The sequence below is a fragment of the Rhinoderma darwinii genome, chromosome 3 (assembly GCF_050947455.1).
Source record: "Rhinoderma darwinii isolate aRhiDar2 chromosome 3, aRhiDar2.hap1, whole genome shotgun sequence".
Taxonomy (NCBI): Eukaryota; Metazoa; Chordata; class Amphibia; order Anura; family Rhinodermatidae; genus Rhinoderma; species Rhinoderma darwinii.
The window spans coordinates 157,540,704-157,561,027 of record NC_134689.1 but is presented as its reverse complement, the minus strand read 5'-3'; the positions used below and the strand labels follow the sequence as shown (position 1 = coordinate 157,561,027).

At 46.0% G+C, this 20,324-nt stretch overlaps 1 protein-coding gene across 2 annotated transcripts in view; it reads right to left on the bottom strand.

The window, feature by feature from the left end:
- KCNMB4 (potassium calcium-activated channel subfamily M regulatory beta subunit 4) overlaps positions 1 to 20,324 on the bottom strand; it is a 98,605-nt gene that overhangs the window by 47,985 nt on the left and 30,296 nt on the right. The window contains exons 2-3 of one of the 2 annotated variants that reach the window (XM_075856951.1): positions 1,573 to 1,700; positions 1,102 to 1,446 (exon numbers count right to left, since the gene is read on the bottom strand). In XM_075856951.1, the coding sequence (XP_075713066.1) occupies positions 1,353 to 1,446; positions 1,573 to 1,700 (222 nt within the window). In that variant the 3' untranslated portion in view covers positions 1,102 to 1,352. Of the gene's footprint in view, positions 1 to 1,101; positions 1,447 to 1,572; positions 1,701 to 20,324 lie in introns of those variants that run through there. The other variant, XM_075856950.1, reaches the window with a different exon arrangement.

The window sequence follows — 20,324 nt, the reverse complement described above, 5'->3', positions numbered from 1 at the left end:
GTGTGGTTGGTTATGTTGTAAGAAACAGTGCGCACTTAGATAACTTTATGCAGCTATGTAGAAGTCCTTGAAATCAGGTGCAAGTCTGGATGGGAACAAAATAAACATTCAAAAAGTGTGTGTCTGCTATATCAAGTATTTTACTTAAACACGGTTTTCCTTTACGCTCTAGCAGTTCTGAGGTGACTGCAGGCATGCGCAGTGGGCACCCCGATTGTGGCACCATTTAGAACTGCGTTTGCATCCTCTGGAGGCAGACATTGTTAAAATACTTGCAAGGGAAATTTGAGGGCGGACAACCAGGGACAGGTGTGATCTCCAGTGTTGTGCGTATGTGTCCCCTATTAGCCCTTGCATTCGTCACCTTTATTGGTTGTATGTCTTCCTTCTCCCTTCTGTGTCAGTCTGGCCGTTCTCCATCCTGTAGTTCTGTTCAGAGGTGTGCGGCCCGCTCTGTAGCTTTTCTGGTTGTCAGAGAGACAGTGTTTCCCAGGAGCCCAAGCTAGGAGGGAGGAGGAGGGCAACATCAGCTTGTTCTGAGCCCACCGCTAATGCGGCGTTTCACCAGTTGATCTGGGTGGAGGGAGAATTGCGCAGCAGACCACATGATAAGTGGAAGACACTACAGTACAGCCCTGGTACTCACAGCCATCAGTGGAGCCCGATCATTGGAAACACAGCCAATATCCAGTCTACTTAAGGGGCGGGAGTCCACTCATGAAACTTTTGCACTGGGCTTACCGAGGCGTTAAAATGGCCCTGCACCAAGCAGTGAACTTTCACCTCTGCTCTTTAAATGAGGAAGCATGTGTGCCACTGAGTCGGACATTTTAACTACAGGCCTTGAAGCAGCAGTGTGAAGATACTTAGTCTAATGGAGAGGAGAGAATAAAGGAGAGGTGATGCTACAGCACAGTAGACAAAGACCATTGAGGACCGCCAGAGCAGCAATGCTGAAATGGCAGGGGATTTATCAGATGACTATTAGGTCTTTTGTTATCTTAAGGCATTTCTTCCCATCTCGGGAAACCCCGTTACGGCAGGCTGCTTTTTTTTTTACTGTGAAATGGTAAAACTACAACATTGAATACCACCTGTAACAGTCGGTTTTACATGCTATATTTTCATTGACACAGTTTGAGGAACAATGTAAATACAATTTTAACAGATAATGTTATTACCACAGTTGTAACTTTACAGCTTTGAATGAGTGTGGGGGAGGAGGCTCTCGTAGGGGCTGTGCATGGCCGATAGAAAGTGGATTGTAAAGTAGTGTCTGCAGGGTTTTCCTGGCTCTTAATCATTTTCAGGCAAGCATATTGTGACCAGTGGACTGATGCTTTAACTATCGTTTAGAGTAAAAAACAAAACAAAACAGGAGACAAGCTGCAAGAGTACTTTGATAGAGGATGCAGGTCATCCCCTGTTTTCGAAGATGGACCCCAGCTAAATGAAAGAGAGATACATACAAATTATGTGTGTGTATTGCACATTTTCTAAATGTTACTCCAAATTGTGAAAATGGTGAAAGCGGTTAATAATGCACAGAAAAAAAAACAAAAAACTCCATACCGTCTATGCTGGTTAAAATAGCAGGTAAAGGGCTGGAATCCAATTTCTTTGTTCCAGTACTTCTCCCACTGTAGGACATTCTCAGAATTTTTCTGGTTTTCTCTTTCACATGGAGGAATATATGAACACTGTTGGGAGGAATGAAGAATAAGAATACAAGTAAATACTTGATTGAAGTAGAAATGACACTTTTGTATACATTCATTAATGTGATACGGTCATAGACATGGAACAAGAAGGACTGCTACTAATGGCGATCCCAAAACACTGCGTTAAAAAGTCATGCACATAAAAATGAACGTGGAAGTGATATATAGTATAAGCATAGCTCCCAACCGTCCCGGATCCGTCCTGGGCGGTCTGAAAAATGTCCCGCCGTGCCCTGGACCCTCTCTGTCATTAGCCACTACCCCCGCAACGACGTTATCCCCGTCTCTTTAGCTGCTTGCGCTCAGCGTGACCACGTCACTGTGATGCCCAGACCAACACATCAGCAGTCTGCCTGGAGCGAGGTAGCAGGCACACCAGAGCGGAGCACTGCAGAGAAAAAGAAACCACGGGACAGTGAGTAGAGAGTTTAAACAATTTAGTGCCTGGGAACACTTGCGTTTCTAAAATCATAAAATAAATGACATTATTTTATGATTTTATTAAACTCTAGTGTCTCCAGGCACATTCTTTTTAAATATAAAAAGACCCAAGTGGATGGCCCATATGGAGTTAAAGGGGTTTTCCAGTCCCTAAAAATTGATGGCCTATCCTCAGGATAGGCCATCAATAGCTGATGGGTCAGGGTTTGACTCCCAGGACACCCGCTGATCTGTTTTAAAGGCGGTGCAGCGCTCGTACGAGCGCTGTGGTCCCTTCATTTCTACTTGCTTACCTTGAATTGACAAGGATGTAGCTACGATTTACTGGTATTGAAGCCTTCTCCCCTTCACTTCAATGGGGGAAGTCTGCAATACTGTGAATCACCGCTACATCCGTGTCGATCACTCACAGTGAGCAAGAAGAAATTAAGGGGAAGCAGCACTCGTACGAGCGCTGCACCCGCTTCAAACCAGCGGATCGGCGGGGGTCCCCTGAGTCAGACCCCGACTAATTAGCTTTTAGGGACTGGAAAACCCCCTTTAAAAGGGTTTATCCACAACCACATGTATCCCCTATCCACAGGTGGGGTCTGACCTCGGAGAACCCCAGTGTTGAGAACGGGTGACTGAAATTGCCCGAAGTGGGCCACGAGAATGAAACGCTGGTGCACTTGCTTGACAATTGCTCAATTAATTTTTGTGGAGCTGCCAGAGACAGCGGTCCCCTAAGTCCCATAGAAATGAATGGAGCGCTGGCCATGTCGGGGGACAGTTGGGCCGCAGTGGTCATTGCTGGGGGACCCAGTGGTCAGACCCCCAGCGATCACACATGTTTCCCCTATCCGGTGGATAGGTGATACATTTGTTTGTGGGAAAACCCTTTAATTTGTAATATATGACAATTCAGAAGTTAATTGAGGTCTAGCTTATATTGCGGCGCAGGGGAGAGGACAGAAGACTGCTGGAGTGGAGTATAAGATTTTTTTTATTTTTCATATTACTAACTTTATTTTTTAGTTTTGCAGGTTCCGCTGGACCGTTTGGACTACGTCATAGATTCCCTGGACTACTTCGATGATTTACATTTAGTTTTTTTAAATAAAACGGTTAAAGAGGGTTGTGTGGTAGAGTTTATTTCAATAAAAGGCAGGGCTTAGTGTTAGCTCGTGCAGAGGCTAAAACTAAACCCCCTCCCCCTTATTATTACACCGGTACCCACCACTACCAGGGGTACCCGACCTACTGTAGCGATGGTAGGGCACTGGGGCGGCCACAGGCTGGTATTATTAAGCTGTGAAAGGCCAAAAACCGTGGCCCTTTCCACCCTTGTAATGCTAGCCTGCTGCTGCTTTATTGTATCTGGCTGGTTATGAAAATGAGGGGTCGGCCATGTCGTTTTTTTATTTTAAAAAATTGAAATAATTGAAGAAAACAACGTCGGGACCCCCTTTTATCCTAACCAGCCAGATACAACATAGCAGCAGCAGCAGCAGCCTAGCATTAGCAGGGTGGGAAGGGCCATTGTTTTTAGCCCTTCCCAGCCTCATAATACTAGCCTGCAGCCACCCCAGGGCCCCACCATCGCTACAGATGGCCGGGTACTGGATCGTACCCCGCTCTTCCAGATACCCCTGGTGGCGGTGGGTACCGGGGCAATAATGGGGGGGGGGGTTACTGCTAGCCTTTTTACTGGCTAACATTAAGCATTTAGTATTGGTCGTCGGCAAACAATTACGAAATAAAGTATTAAAAAAAACAGACATGTGAGAAAATATGTATTTATTTTTTTTAATTAAAATTCCTCACAAATTCCTTTGACCATTTTATTTTAAAAAAAACGTACATCAAAGTAGTCCACCGACTCTACGGTAGTCCAAATGGTTCAGCGGAAACTGCAAAACAAAACAAAAAAGTTTGTAGTATGAAAAATACTTACCTACAGCAGGCTTCTGTCTTCTCCCCTGTAACTCTGCTACCTGTCAACTGAAAAGTCATCCACCACAGGTAAAAAGGTTTCCCCATCATGTCGGATTCCCAGGTGTTTCTTTGTGGTACTCCGCCATGGGGAAGCATTTTTCCCCTCTGACAGATGATTTTTCCGCTGACAGGTAGCAGTTACATAATGGGGAATTATTTTTCCCTCTCACGTCTAATTACTAGTGGGCTCATTCATTGTCCTTCTGCATGGGGAATGGGGAAACATTTTTCTCTCTGGCTGATTTTTTTCTACATTGACAGGTAGCAGAGTTACACGACCGGGAAAAAAAAATCCCCATCATGTAACTCTGCTGCCTGTCAACTGTAAAGTCATCCACCACAGGGTCTCCCTCTTGACTTTCATCATTCTCAACCTTTTGTTGTGACCTGTAGCTGCTGCTGCCATGATCATGTCCCACCATTGTACAGTCACTCACAAAATGGCGCTGCACAGTGCTATACAATTTGAAGACACCCTCTCCTGGTTTGTAGCTTGTAGACTTTTTTTTGTTTGTCTAGAGATCCGCAGTAAGAATATGCTCTTGTTATTTCAAGGAAGAGCTGGGCGTTTATTTATGTGCTTGTGCGGGATATGGGGCATAGTTAGGGGGCGTGGCTTAAAACTTGGCACTACGTGCGCCGCTAGTAGTGTCCCTCTTTTCCAGGTTCAAAACTTGGGAGGTATGGTATAAGGTGGGGACTATTGGTAAGAAAAAGAAAAACAAATCTACTACCACAGCCCCCCCCCCCCCCCATCACCATGAAAGGGAATTAGTAAACAGTTTTGAGCCCTCACATTGGGGAGAGGATTGTAACGATACCTGTTGCGTCTGTCATAAAAGTAGCATGACTGAGAAAAATCAAAGATTAATGTCCCCAGTGCCGCGATCGCAAGTGGCACGGAGGAGGCCCCTTGATGTTCAAGTGCTCAGGCTCTCCCCACTAAATGCTGCCAGCCCCTCCCCTGAGTGATGGATCTAGTGGTCTCTTGATTGGACAATAGAGCAGTCACTCAGAGCACACAGTGGCACTTGATGCCAGGGACACAACAGCTATCACCACACTGCCCCCCCTCCCCCCTCCTCTACATAGTGATATCTGCAGTTTTGAGGGATCTTAATTCAGTGTGAATGCACACTTTGCCATTAGTCAGGTAGGGACAGTTTACATTTTTAGCTAGTATTACATGAGGCATTGATATAATAGTGGAGTTATATTGTACCAATACTCATCATTGATATCCTCCTCTAGCTCCCTCCCTCCTGGTTGACCTGGCATTTTTTAAGGATTATATTGGCTTGCTTAGCCCAAAATTTTAAAGGATCATATATTAAAATAGTCTTTTAAGCCTTCTTTCCAGGTGGATTTCTCTATTAATATTAGACCACTTAGGCTCTGTTCAGATCTGCGTTGGGGTCCCGTTCTGACATTCCGTCGGAGGTTTCCGTCAGAACGGGACACTGAGCAGACCCACACTGACGGAAACCCATTGATTTCAATGGTGACGGATACGGTTCCCGTTTCTGTGTGTTGTGCACCGGACCCGTCATTTTGCAGGAAGCAATAGAGAAGTAGTAAATCTCACCCACACTCTGTTTTAAGAAAAATACGTTAACATAAAATTACGTAGATCTTTACAAAAATACACTACCGTTCAAAAGTTTGGGGTCACCCAGACAATTTTGTGTTTTCCATGAAAACTCACACTTATATTTAGCAAATGAGTTGCAAAATGACTAGAAAATATAGTCAAGACATTGACAAGGTTAGAAATAATGATTTTTGTTTCAAATAATAATTTTCTCCTTCAAACTTTGCTTTCGTCAAAGAATGCTCCATTTGCAGCAATTACAGCATTGCAGACCTTTGGCATTCTAGCTGTTAATTTGAAGAGGTAAATCGGGAGAAATTTCACCCCATGCTTCCAGAAGCCCTTCACACAAGTTGGATTGGCTTGATGGGCACTTCTTGCGCACCATACGGTCAAGCTGCTCCCACAACAGCTCTATGGGGTGGAGATCTGGTGACTGCTCTGGCCACTCCATTACAGATAGAATACCAGCTGCCTGCTTCTTCCCTAAAAAGTTCTTGCATAATTTGGAGGTGTGCTTTGGGTCATTGTCCTGTTGTAGGATGAAATTGGCTTCAATCAAGCGCTGTCCACAGGGTATGGCGTGGCAAAATGGAATGATAGCCTTCCTTATTCAAAATCCCTTTTACCTTGTACAAATCTCCCACTTTACCAGCACCAAAGCAACCCCAGACCATCACATTACCTCCACCATGCTTGACAGATGGTGTCAGGCACTCTTCCCGCATCCTTTCAGTTGTTCTGCGTCTCACAAATGTTGTTCTGTGTGATCCAAACACCTCAAACTTCGATTTGTCTGTCCATAACACTTTTTTCCAATCTTCCTCTGTCCAATGTCTGTGTGCTTTTGCCCATATTAATCTTTTCCTTTTATTATTAGCCAGTCTCAGATATGGCTTTTTCTTTGCCACTCTGCCCTGAAGGCCAGCATCCCGGAGTCGCCTCTTCACTGTAGACGTTGACACTGGTGTTTTGCGGGTACTATTTAATGAAGCTCCTAGTTGAGGACCTGTGAGGCGTCTATTTCTCAAACTAGAGCCTCTAATGTACTTGTCTTGTTGCTCAGTTGTGCAGCGGGGCTCTCCCACTTCTCTTTCTAGTCTGGTTAGAGCCTGTTTGTGCTGTCCTCTGAAGGGAGTAGTACACACCGTTGTAGGAAATCTTCAGTTTCTTGGCAATTTCTCGCATGGAATAGCCTTCATTTCTAAGAACAAGAATAGACTGTCGAGTTTCACATGAAAGCTCTCTTTTTCTAGCCATTTTGAGAGTTTAATCGAACCCACAAATGTAATGCTCCAGATTCTCAACTAGCTCAAAAGGAAGGTCAGTTTTATAGCTCCTCTAAACAGCAAAACTGTTTACACCGGTGCTAACATAATTGCACAAGGGTTTTCAAGTGTTTTCTAATCATCCATTAGCCTTCTAAACACAGTTAGCAAACACAATGTACCATTAGAACACTGGAGTGATGGTTGCTGGAAATGGGCCTCTATACACCTATGTAGATATTGCATTAAAAACCAGACGTTTGCAGCTAGAATAGTCATTTAGCACATTAATAATGTATAGAGCAGGGGTCTCAAACTCGGCCGGGTAAGTGGGCCGCATATAGAAAAAAATGGGAAGTTGACGGGCCGCATTACTTTCAAATTTGATACAATACAAAATTATTGTTAATCAATTAGTTATTTGAACTACTATAACACTACATTACTATAATAACACCGCTAGGTTTAAAATTTGAGATATTTCTCCACGTGCTTATTTCAACAATCCAGCTTTCCAGTTTAAAGGGAATGTGTTGCCAGAAAAACATGTTTTTTTTTAAAAAATTAAACATTTAGTGTGTGGGTGATTAAACATTGTTCAAATTTTTTTTATTTTTTTTCACGAGTCCATGTAATATTATAAATTATTTCTAATTTATAATACTACCCATTTTTGGTCACTAGATGGAGCTGTTCCCAAAATTGCAGCATTGCAACATTGGGTTAAAAGCCCTCGCTCTAGTGAGCTCTCAGCATCCCCCCCTCCTTTATCCTGGCTAGTGCCGGGATAAACGAGGGGTTTGAAAGGTTTAACCTCCTACACTGTGTGTCGCCATTTTTTGAGGTAACCCACAGTGTAGTAGGTTTACATACAGTAGTAAACACACACAAACTCTAACATACATTGAAATCTCTTACCTGCTCCTGCCGCCGCGGCTCCCTCCGGCCCGTCCGCTCCCTTTGCTGCCGCTGTTCCATGTGCACAAGTCCGGAAGCCGCGACCGGAAGTAGTAATATTACTGTCCGGCCGCGACTTGCGGTCCACAGGAAAATGGCGCCGGACGGCGCCAATTTCGAATAGGACTGTGTGGGAGCGGCGCATGCGCAGTTCCCACACAGACGCCGTACACGGCAGTCAATGGGACGGGAGCCGTTCGCAGTCCCTATGGGACTGTGGCTGCCGTGTTCCATGTCTGTGTGTGTCGTTAATCGACACACACAGAAATGGAACAAAAAATGGCAGCCCCCATAGGGAAGAAAAAGTGTAAAAAATAAGAAACAGTAAAACACAAACACACAAATGAAAATAAATGTTTTTATTAAAGCACTAACATCTTTAACATATAAAAAAATTATTTGTGATGACACTGTTCCTTTAAGTGTCGCTAAATGCAGTCCGGCGGCTCAGTTAGCTCAGTTTAGATAGTGCCGCAGTGCCCTCTGTGGATAATGCAACACACCCCTAGATAAGGCCACAGTGCCCTCTGTAGATAAGGCCACAGTGCCCTCTGTAGATAAGGCCACAGTGCCCTCTGTAGATAATGCAACACACCCCTAGATAATGCCAGTGTCCTCTTCAGATATTGTCACACACCCACTTGTAGATAACGCCACAGTGCCCTCTGTAGAGGCTGCCACAGTGCCCTCTGTAGAAGCTGCCAGTGCCCTCTGTAGAGGCTGCCCCAGTGCCCTCTGTAGAGGCTGCCCCAGTGCCCTCTGTAGAGGCTGCCCCAGTGCCCTCTGTAGAGGCTGCCCCAGTGATGTCAGGGGCTTGCCCAGAGCTGGAGTCCCAGGCAGAGCGCTAGTAGGCTCTTCCTGGGACTCCAGCTGTGCTCCTGACATCACTGGGACTCCTGCTCTGGGGAAGCCCCTGACATCATTGTCGATGTATGGACAGCGATGTCAGAGGCTTCCCCAGAGTCCCGGAGCAGAGCCGATAATAGCGCTCTGCCCGGGACTCCGCTCTGGGGAAGACCTTGACACACTGTCCATATATGGGCAGCGATGTCAGGGAATTCCACAGAGTCCCGGAGCAGAGCCGACACCAGCGCTCTGCTCGGGACTCCGGCTCTGGGGAAGCCCCAGACATCGCTGTTCATATGTGGACAGCGATGTCAGGGAATTCCAGAGTCTCGGAGCAGAGCCGATACTAGTGGCTCTGTGTCCCGCGGGCCGCAGATGACAGCCCCAGGGGCCGCGTGCTTGAGACCCCTGGTATAGAGTGTATTTCTGATTAATTTAATGTTATCTTCATTGAAAAAAACTGTGCTTTTCTTGCAAAAATACGGACATTTCTGAGTGACCCTAAACTTTTGAACGGTAGTGTATATATGTAGATTGTATTACAAGTAATGATCTGTCACTAGGTCATATAAGTTGAACTGGTTAACTGACACAAACAGCACTGCCTCTACGATTCCAGCGCAGCTTTTTTTTTTTTTTTGCAGGATCTCATAAAAGGTCTGTGGAACCTGGATGCAAATTTGTACGAAGGCACCTTCAGACGGACATTCCACGAGGACAGTCACACTTTGATACCCGGAAAATACTGAGGAGGCTCTCTTCTTCTAGTATCCGCTTTTCGCTTCATACGATCGACTGCCAGCAGAATAGAGGACCGGCTCTGTTGCCAGATTTGTAGAACGTCCCCAAATGAAGACAGCTGCGGGCAAATGAGATGTAGCCAAAGCACGAAGAGGGATTCTTGGATTTTGACCGTACACAATGTAGAATGGTGTGGAAGCGGTGGACTCACGTGTGTGATTCTTGTATGAGAACTCGGCCCATGGAAGAAGCTGTACCCAGTCATCATGCTGCATGGAAATGAAGTGTCGAAGATAATTCTCCATGATCTGGTTAATCCGCTCAACTTGACCATTGGACTGGGGGTGGTAGGCTGAGGAAAAGTTAAAATTTCACATGCAGGAGTTTACAGAGGGCTCTCCAGAATTTTGTGGTGAACGGAACCCCCCGATTAGACACGATGTGAAGGGGCATGCCATGCAAACTAAAGATGTGCAGAATAAATAGATTTGCTAGTCGAGGAGCAGAAGGTAGGCTGGTCAGCGTGATAAAACGTGCCACCTTCAAGAACCGATCCACCACCACCAAGACAGTATTGCATACTGTTGAGGAGAGAAGTTCTGTGACAAAGTCCATCGTAATGTGCTGCCAGGGAGCATTGGGTACAGGCAGAGGTTAGAGAAGACCGGCAGGCTTGGAGTGAGCAACTTTGTTAGAAGCACACACAGTGCAGGAAGACACAAAAACCACAATATATATATCTTTTGGCAGCGTGGGCCAGCAGAAATTACGAGTTATCTGGTCTCGAGTCTTGCAAACACCAGCGTGCCCAGCCAGTTTGGAGCAGTGACCACAGCGAAGAATTCTTCTCCTGTCTGCCAACCGAATAGTCCTCCCCAGAGGGAGGTATCTAACTTGCAAAGGATTGGCAGTGACAATGCAGGATGGGTCTATGATATATTGAGGGGTCTCCACAGTGTCCTCTGTTTCAGACAACCTGGACAGTGCATCGGCCCTTACATTTCTGTCAGCGGGACGGTAGTGGAGAACAAATTGGAAACGGGTGAAGAACAGCGACCACCTGGCCTGACAAGGGGTTTAGCTGTTGAGCTGACTGAAGAAAGGTAAGGTTCTTGTGGTCGGTAAATATCAGGATGGAATGAGCTGCGCCCTCCAGCAGATGTCTCCACTTCTCCAGAGCCAATTTGATAGCCAGTAACTCCCTATCCCCAATAGAGTAATTGCGCTCTGCAGGGGAAAAAAAGTCTAGAGTAATAGCCACATACTATTGCCTTTCCTTTGAAGCTTCTCTGGAACAGGAGTTTACCTCCACCAACAGAAGAAGAGTCCACCTTCAATGAGAACTGCCGACACAATCACGACGATGGAGGATCGAGGCTGGAGTGAAGGCATTCTTCAGGCTATTGAATTCTGACTGCCTCTGGAGTCCACACCTTGGCATTCATACTTTTCTTGGTAAGGGTAGAGAGGAGGGCCATCAGTGAGAAGTTTGGGATAAATTGCCGGTAAAAGTTAGCGAATCCCAAAAAACGCTGTATGGGCCGCAGGCCCTGAGGACGTGGCCACTCCAGGACGGACTTTACTTTCTCAGGATCCATCTCGAGACCCTGATCTGAGAGGATGTAGCCCAGGAAGGATTTTTTTCAAACATGAACTTCTCCAGCTTGGCATACAGACGATTCTCCCTTAACACAGCAGGACTCGACGGACATGCCTCCGATATGTTGTCGGATCGGGGGAGAAAATCAAAATGTCATCGAGATACACAACACAGACTTCGAAGAGATCTCAGAAGAGATCATTCACAAATTCTTGCCGATGGGCATCACCAGGTATTCATAGTGCCCGTCTCGAGTGTTGAATGCAGTCTTCCACTCGTCACCTTGACGGATTCGAATTAAGTTGTAGGCCTCACGTAAGTCTAGTTTAGAGAAGATATTTCTTCCTCGTAAGCGATCAAATAGTTCAGAGATCAGTGGCAAAGGGTATTTGTTATGACCGTGATCTGGTTGAGACCACGGTAGTCAATGCAGGGTCGAAGGGTTCAGTCTTTTCTTTACAAAGAAGAACCCGGCACTGGCTGAGGAAGATTTTTGTGTAAAACCCCTCTCCAGATTCTCCTTGATATAGGCTGACATGGACCGAGTCTCTGGCAAGGAGAGGGGGTATAGCCGCTGACGGGGTGGTGAAGCATTAGGAACCAGTTCAATCAGTCAGTCATACGCCCGGTGTGGGGGAAGCATCTCAGCCTCCTTCTTGCAAAAGACGTCCACAAACTGTGCAAAATGAGTAGGTAATCCTGTCAACGACTGAGACATAGGAGGAAGGTCAGGCGGAATCTGTAAACAAGCAGCGGTGGAGACATTTGGAACCCCATTGGAGAACTTCTCCGGAACTCCAGTCTAGGACTGGGGCATGAAGCCGGAGCCAAGGCAGACCCAGCAACACCGGATTGACGGCTTTGGGCAAGATGAGGAAAGTAATCTGCTCGGTATGAAGGGCTCCCACTTGGAACTTCAGTGGCTTGGTCTAAGACACGATGGGATCAGGCAGAGGAAGTCCATTCACCAAGGCAACACCCAGTGGTGTCTCCAAGGGAACAGTCGGCAACTGGAGCTGATAAATTAAGTCCTGTTGGATAAAGTTTGCCGCAGACCCAGAGTCCAGGTAGGCAGAGAACTGGTGCGTTTTCTCACCGGACACTATGGTCACACGGGAATAGACAATTTGGAAGAGAATAGACAACTTGAGACGGTCTATTTGCGTAGGCTTCTCTGGTGGAACAGCTAGAGAGCAGCAGGGGTTGCTGGAATGTAGGAGCCAGCCTAGGCAATCTCCTGACCCGGCGAATCTCTTGAGACTGTTCCTCGATCCTCATGTCAATCCGGGTGGCTAGAACGACGAGGTTATCTAGGGTAGAAGGCAGATCTCGAGCAGCAAGCTCATGTTTCATATTGTAGGATAGACCCTGCCAGAATGTAGCCTCTAAAGGCTTCATTGTTCCAGATCAGCTCTGCCGCTAGGGTACGGAACTGAACGGAGTACTCACCCACAGAGGTGTCGCCTTGGCGAAGGGTCAGCAGGGATGTGGCTGCTGACGAGACTCGCCCAGGTTCCTCAAATACTGTGCAGAAAGTCTGCAGGAAACACTAAGTCACGGGTGTCTGGTCCTCCACGTTCCCAGTTGGGGTTCGCCCATGCCATGGCCTTGCCAGTAAAGAGAGAGATTATGTATGCGATCCTTGCGCCATCGGAAGAAAATGCTCTGGCATATAGAGTGAAGTGGATCGGACATTGGTTCAGAAATCCCCTGAAGGTCCTCGCGTCTCCGTCGTGAGGGGAGGTAGTGGCTGAGAGAATCGGTACTGCCAGGTGTAGTAGGAGGAACAGGAGCGGGTGCCGTGAAGGCTGCAGCTTGCACATCCAGCCGATGTGCAATAATGTTCACCGCCTGGAGGAGTTGGTCCTGTCATGACCGGAGTTCTAGTATATCCGCCCACATGACTTGTGATGTCATCATGCTCTTGGGTTGACCAGCGGAGTCCATGGCCTGAGCGTACTTTCACGATCCGTGGGTATGTGGACTAGGCCACACCGCCGTAGTGGGGTAGCAGCTGGCCAAGCAACAGTGTACCAAGTCTATACAAAGTCCAAGCACAAGGGTACCTACAAGAAGCACTCGGTGGGATGGTGTCTCGGGTGATTCGCTTTCTATCTTCCCCCACATGAAGTACTGAATTAAGGTCCCCTCCCACTAACTTCAGTGTATGTTGGTCTTGCTGGATTTTCAGCCCTAAGGATTGATAGAAGACTTTGTTCTTTCCATTGGGGCCATATATGTTATACAATCTCAAGATTACCCCATTGCTGTCTATGAGCAACTGTAGCCACCTTCCTTCCGTATCTAATTTTCTGAGAGATTATTTTATATGCAAAGTTCCTATGGAACAGAATTGTGACCCCTGTTTTACCCCCTGCCGCCAGGGATCCACAAACACAGCCCACCCAGAGCTTTTTCATACGTTCAAAATCTGGGGCAGTCTGATGAGTATCCTGCAGGAAAACCACATCAGGTTTAAGCCTTTTCAGGTGTCTCAGGATTTTGGTCCATTTATTGGGCGACTTAAGGCCCTTAACATTCCAGGAAATTATTCTTATAAAAAGAGAGGGTTACAAGAATAATCTCAATGTTTTGGATTTTCCCATTACCTGGGCAATAGAAGAACCATGTAAACATCAGATGGATGAGAGGGTCTGCGAGATCCTCAGCCACGTCCAAATATAGATACTGACAGATTATCAGCATGAATGGCAACAGAGTATTCAAAATTTTGGAAATTTTAACGTAATAACTAATATTTATAAGCTTTGCCTCTTGTGGGCCTGTGCAACATTGAGTGGAATTAAAGAAGGTAAACGTATCCCACTCTCTTCAGTGTCTGGACTTCTTGTTTCCAGCATATAAAGGAGGAGACCATCCCTCCCCTAAACTTGAGGCTTTGGGAACATAACACGAGAGGAGGCTCTTGCATGACAAAGTCTTCTCTGTGTGCGGGATATTGGGTATCGTGTACCCAGTATGGTCTCAGGAACAATGTCGAATTTGGTCAAATAGGGGATCAGTGTGTGTGACAAATGGCATGTGTGTGTAATTAACACTATCATAGACATGCATGTTCTTGATTCTCCATCAACGCCAAACAGTCCCAGTGGTCTAAGTAAAGAAAATCAGTCCGGATGTCTAGATGTTCGAGGGGAACGTGACGATAGTCTCTCTTGGTGCTGGTTCAGATGACTCTCCTGCCCTGTGTCTAATTGGAGCCCTCTCCTTTTTGCGTTCAACAGCCTGTCCTCTGGAAATAGTCGACAATCTTTATCTTGCAAATGCAGTTCGGTTAGAGACTCCTCTGCCTCTTGTGGGGAGGAGAATGACCTCGTACGTCCATCTGGATGGAAGACACGTAGAACAGCCGGGTACTGTATCTGGATACGCTGTTTGCGCTGGTAGAGTGGAGCAAATTTTGCTGAAGGCTCGTCTCTTTTTCACAACTTCAGCCGAGTAGTCTTCAGAATTTTAGAGCCTCGAAGTTCCAGCATTTGTTTTTTCTTAAGGTTTTAATGCTTAGAGCATACCGTATCATTGAAGTCCAACAGTCTCATTATAACTTGTCTCGGTGTTAGTAATCGAGCAGCTTGGTTATCCATGTGATACATAGGATCAGGTCCTATACAATAAGCTCTTTCCACCCGGAAATAAAATTCCAAGCCCAAGGCTTTTGGTAATTCTCTCACATAATCATTGTAAGTCCATGGATGTGATCCTTTCAGGGAAGCCCACCATCCTGAGCTTATTTTGGCGAGATTTGTTTTCCACCTTATCTCCTAGGCGTTTATTTTCACCCAATGATCTGCGAAGAGTGGAGTGTATGGTTTTGTTTTCATCTTCCAACACATTAATCCGCTGTTCCAATTCATCTAATCAGGTACCCTGATGGCTCACCTCGTTTTGAAGTATAGTGAAGGAGGTTTGAATTGTAGTTTCAAGGTTTTCTCGATGTCAGGAGCAATTCGACGAGCCACTTCAATAGCCAGCTTTCTATAGTCTATCAGAGGAGTTTCCTCCGGATCTAGATCTTTCATACACCAGATTTAGATCTTCCCTGACGGAGTCAGACAATTGCAAAGCTGGCGTGTCAGGCACGATGTCAGCCATGACCGTAGTATCACTCAGTGAGCTTGGTTTTTGCCCGCTGCGTAAAAGGAAATAGTCCATAGGAACAGTAAGAGCAGTGATTACAGGGAGTAAACCTGCTTAACAGGGAAGCACAGTGTCGATGAAGAACCCCTTTAAAACAGTCGATCATTAAAACGCTCTCCCAAGGTGAGCACGTGAGGATTCGGGCGTAATGGCAGCAGTGCTGTCGGAAAAGGACTCGAGCAAAGTCTGGAGAGAAGTAGTAGCTAATTGTTATTGAGTAGATAACCTCCTTAGTATAGAGCAATTTACCACCAGGAGGCACTACCAGTCCCAGATGAGCCCAGCGGAAGGCCTAGGATGACCAGCAATGCACAGTCTAATAACACTCCCCAGAGCTGAACACCTGAGAAGCGGTGTATAATGGCAGTAAATGCAGCCGAAAATGGCGGGCTCGTGCAGGGTCCGGTAGCAGGTAGCGACCAGATCTATTCAAATTTGGCCTCCTTACCGACAAAGATTGCATGTCCATAGGGGTCTGGCCAGTCTCACCTCGATCAGCCCGATAATCCCCTCGCTACTGTGGAAACAGGCGTCAGGCGTTTTCCACGTGTAGCACTAGCGACAGTGTTCCGGGCTGATTGCCTCAAAGTCCTGATGTCACTATCACCTCCCGGTGAGATGTAGGCTCTGTGTCAGTGTCCCAATAGCAGGCCTGAGCCAATGTAAGCAGCAGCTCTGGCAGGTTTAGCAGGGACGTAGCAAGAGTCTCCTGCAAAGCGTCCTTACATGCTGGCGTGAAAGTTTATATAAATTTTAAGTTGCATTACGAATATGGTAAGAGGCTGGACTAATGTGTGATGTCTCATATTTTGCATTGTGAGCTCATATCACTCAATACGATTTGCAGTAGGCATCCCAATTCTCAAAAATAAGCATGTATATGGGTGAGCAGCTAGTATAGCCCCGAGACAGGGCACAGATGTGCTCTGATTTTACCTAGGTTGTACAATTACTAAAATTCCTTTATTGGCATGATCAATGAACTGTTACAATGAAAATGAAGTGGGTTAGCTGCACTGAAGAGAATAATGACTGCCATTATGTTCACAGATTCAACTAATTGTCATTGTAAAAGTGAAGAACTAGTTAAGGCCCCTTCTAAAGCAGTAAAGGTTACAGTGTCAATAGAGCTTATAGTGTTTCCCTGCTGTAACAAGGAGCACAGGTATATCAAGTCAGAGGTGTAGAGAAACGCCTTCTTCTAAATGCATCAAAATTGGTTGTAGGAATGGAAAAGGACCAAGAATTCCAGGCAACAGTGTAAAGGCTAACTTCGAACTTGCGTTGTATAATCCGTTACTCTGATCCATTTTAAGAACAGAAACCCAAATAAAACAGATAAATTAAAAATGGGATTTTTAATTGCATTAGTTGGCGTCTGTTCCTGTCAGTTATGTTGGGCCTCGTGCACACTTCCGACACAGTTTAAACGGCCGTTTTTGACGGATCTGTGTGCCCGTTTTAGCGGCCGTGTGCACTTCGTGTTTCCGAGTGCAGAGCATGGTACTGTACAGGGTGCTGAAAGAGTTAATGGGCTGCACTGATCGGCGGTAACTCTTTCAGCACCCTGGACAGTACCATGCTCGGCAAATAAAATTTTAATGTAATAAATTTAAAAAAATAAGTTCATACTTACATTCCTCCTGTCCGGCCTCCAGCGATGACGTTTCATCCATGTCGCCGCTGCAGCCAATCACAGGCTGTAATGGCGGTCACGCACGTCAGGATGACGTCAGAAGGCCGGCCTCCAGGGATGACACTTCATCCCACGTGACCGCCTCTGCAGCCAATCACAGGCTGCAGCGGCCTCTGCAGCCAATCACAGGCTGCCACGTCAGAAAGGAAGGTCGGACTGGAAGAAGAAGAGGGACTCGTCACCAAGACAACGACCGGGTACGTATGAACTGCTTTTTATTTTCTTTTTAATCAGCAGCCTCTTTTCTCTATCAGTGATTGATAGAGACAAGTGGCTGCCGATTAGTGTAATATATCTGTAATGTACTTCTGCCCGCCCGGCCGTTGCTAGGCAACGGCTCCGTCGCACACGGATGCCTTCCGTGTGCCTTCAGTTTTTTTGACGGCTCCATTGACTTGCATGGGCCTCACGGTCACGGACTCTCGGACCAAAGTAGGACTGCTCTACTTTGGATCGGAACGGAGAAACGGGACAGTCAAAAACACTGAAGTGTGCATGGTCCCATTGAAATGAATGGGTCAGGGTGCTAGCCGTCAAAAAAATGGATAGCACCCTGAAGGAAAAAACTGAAGTGGGCATGGGGCCTTAGTCATCCCTTCTTTTGACCGAGCTAAAAATGCAGAGTACAGGACTTTTTCTCAGTTTAAATAAACGGATGGGTTATTTTTATCACTGGTGTCAATGTAAAACTTATACAAATGGATTGTAATCTGTTTGCATCAGTTATTTTGATACCATCTGCTGATCTAAAAATGGATCAGAGTAACAGATTATACAACGCAAGTGTGAATTTAGCCTAAACAGTCTATAAAAAGCATGGGATAGCTGGTAATATCTCTGGGGGTTATTAAGGCTCATATCATGAAATAGGAGTATTGCCAACTTGTTTTGTCCATATAAGGATTCGTTCACATCTGCGTTGTGTCATTTTAGCAGATCCGTTGAAATTTAAAGAAAAAACAAAAAAGACAGACAGACAGACTGAAGGCAACTGATGGTAAAATGTTTTTGTTTTTTTGATGGATTAGTTTACGGGATCCGTCAAAAAACTCACTTTTCTTTAAATTTGTGTCAGTTCTAAACAAATCCATTTATGTCTTTGCAACTTTCTTGCTTTCATTTTTAGTCTGAGAATGTGCAGAAAAAAAAAAAACATGGAGCCATTAAACGTAATGCATAAGGCTGTGTTCACATCAGTGTTGCCCTTCCGCTGAAGGGTTCTGTCAGGTTTCCATCAGGTTAACCCCTCAACAGAAAGGCAAACGGAAACCATTGATCTAAATGGTGACGGAAACGTTGCTAAAGGTTTCCGTTTGTCACTGTTGAGACAGGTTTCCGTTATTGATGGAATAGCGCAGTCAAAGGAATTTTAAGGCTATGTTCACACGGAGTATTTTGGGGGAGGAATATCTGCCTCAAAATTCCGTTTGGAACTTTGAGGCAGATTTTCCTCTCCCTGCACGCTGATTTTCGCGCCGTTTTTCGCCCGCGGCCATTGAGCGCCGCGGGCATAAAACAGCGCGAAATACGCTTTCTCTGCCTCCCATTGAAGTCAATGGGAGGTCAGAGGCGGAAGAGCCCGAAGATAGGGCATGTCGCTTCTCTTTCCCGCGAGGCAGTTTTACTGCTCGCGGGGAAAAAGACGCCGACGCCTCCCATTGAAATCAATGGGAGGCGTTCTCGGGCGTTTTTGCCAAGTTTTTTGACGCGGTTTCCGCATCAAAAAACTCGGCAAAATACTCCTTGTGAACATCCCCTAAGGCAGATTTTTCTGCCTGCAAAAAACTGTGTGAACATACCCTAACTGAGCACAACTGATGCAAAAACTAAACCCATTGAAATCAATGTTTTATTTGACTGAAACGTTTACTTCCGTTCTTGTGTTCCTCTGACTCATCTGCTAGAACGGGAGGCACAACGCAGATGTGAACAAAGCCTAACTAGTTAGGGGGTGGCATACATATGAAAGTAAAAGTTAACTTCAGAATCAGCCACTCCGATTTTCAGAAAAGTGTGCCATTAAAAGCAGAGGTTTATTGTAGAGGTAATATGATTAAAATACGTCACTAGTTTCTGCAGTTTCCAGCACAGCTAGGCTCTGATAAGACTGTACCTTTCTATAAACCATATTTATGGTATTAACTATATAAGCTGGCCCTCCCATTGCATTCATATACGAGTAATTACGTGGTTGCTCATTATTTCCCTTTTTATACAAGTCTAGCAATCTTCGCCCTTATCTGTCTTATTCCCTAAATTGACTTGCCTCTCCAACTAGATGCCGGATTTATTGCTTGTCTTCTCTCTATATTAATCTGTCCATGAAATGCTCCCTCCTGCTCTTTCAGGCTCCTTATTTCCCTCTCTGTAGCTTGCTCTGTCTTCCTCCTACTCACCTCTCTTCTATCCTGTTCTGTTCTCTTCCTCCGCCCTTCTGCACAATCTACAGTGTGAACTAGGTCCTTTCCTGCACTTGTTTGTGGACTCGACTGGATAAAGCAGAGTTTACCTAGCCCACAGTTCCGGTTATGAATTTGTAAACTGTAATTTGTTAGAGAATGCCAAGATTAGAGATGAGCGAACCGGGACAACCGAACCCGGTTTCGGTCCGAACTTCCGGTAAAGTTCGGTTCGCAGCGAATCCGAACTTCACCGGGTTCGGCCGAACCCGTTTTGACCGAACCCGGTCAAAAACATTATACAAATCGGCAGCCACTTATCTCTATCAATCACTGATAGAGAAAAGAGGCTGCTGATTAAAAATAAAATAAAAAGCATTTCATACGTACCCGGTCGTTGTCTTGTTGACGAGTCCCTCTTCTTCCTCCAGTCCGACCTTTTCTGACGCGGCAGCCTGTGATTGGCTGCAGAGGCCTCTGCAGCCTGTGATTGGCTGCAGAGGCCGCGGCAGCCTGTGATTGGCTGCAGCGCTCACAAGGCTGCATCGTCATCAAGGAATGTCGGGCCGGATGTCGAGAGGGACGCGTCACCAAGGCAACGGCCAGGAGACCGGACTGGAGGAAGCAGAAAGTTCTCGGTAAGTATGAACGTCTTTTTTTTTACAGGTACTGTGATCGGTAGTCACTGTCCATGGTACTGAAACAGTTACTGCCGATCAGTTAACTCTTTCAGCACCCTGAACAGTGACTATTTAGTGTATGTGCACACACACTAATTACGTCCGTAAATGACGGACGTATTTCGGCCGCAAGTACCGGACCGAACACAGTGCAGGGAGCCGGGCTCCTAGCATCATACTTATGTACGATGCTAGGAGTCCCTGCCTCTCTGCAGGACAACTGTCCCGTACTGTAATCATGTTTTCAGT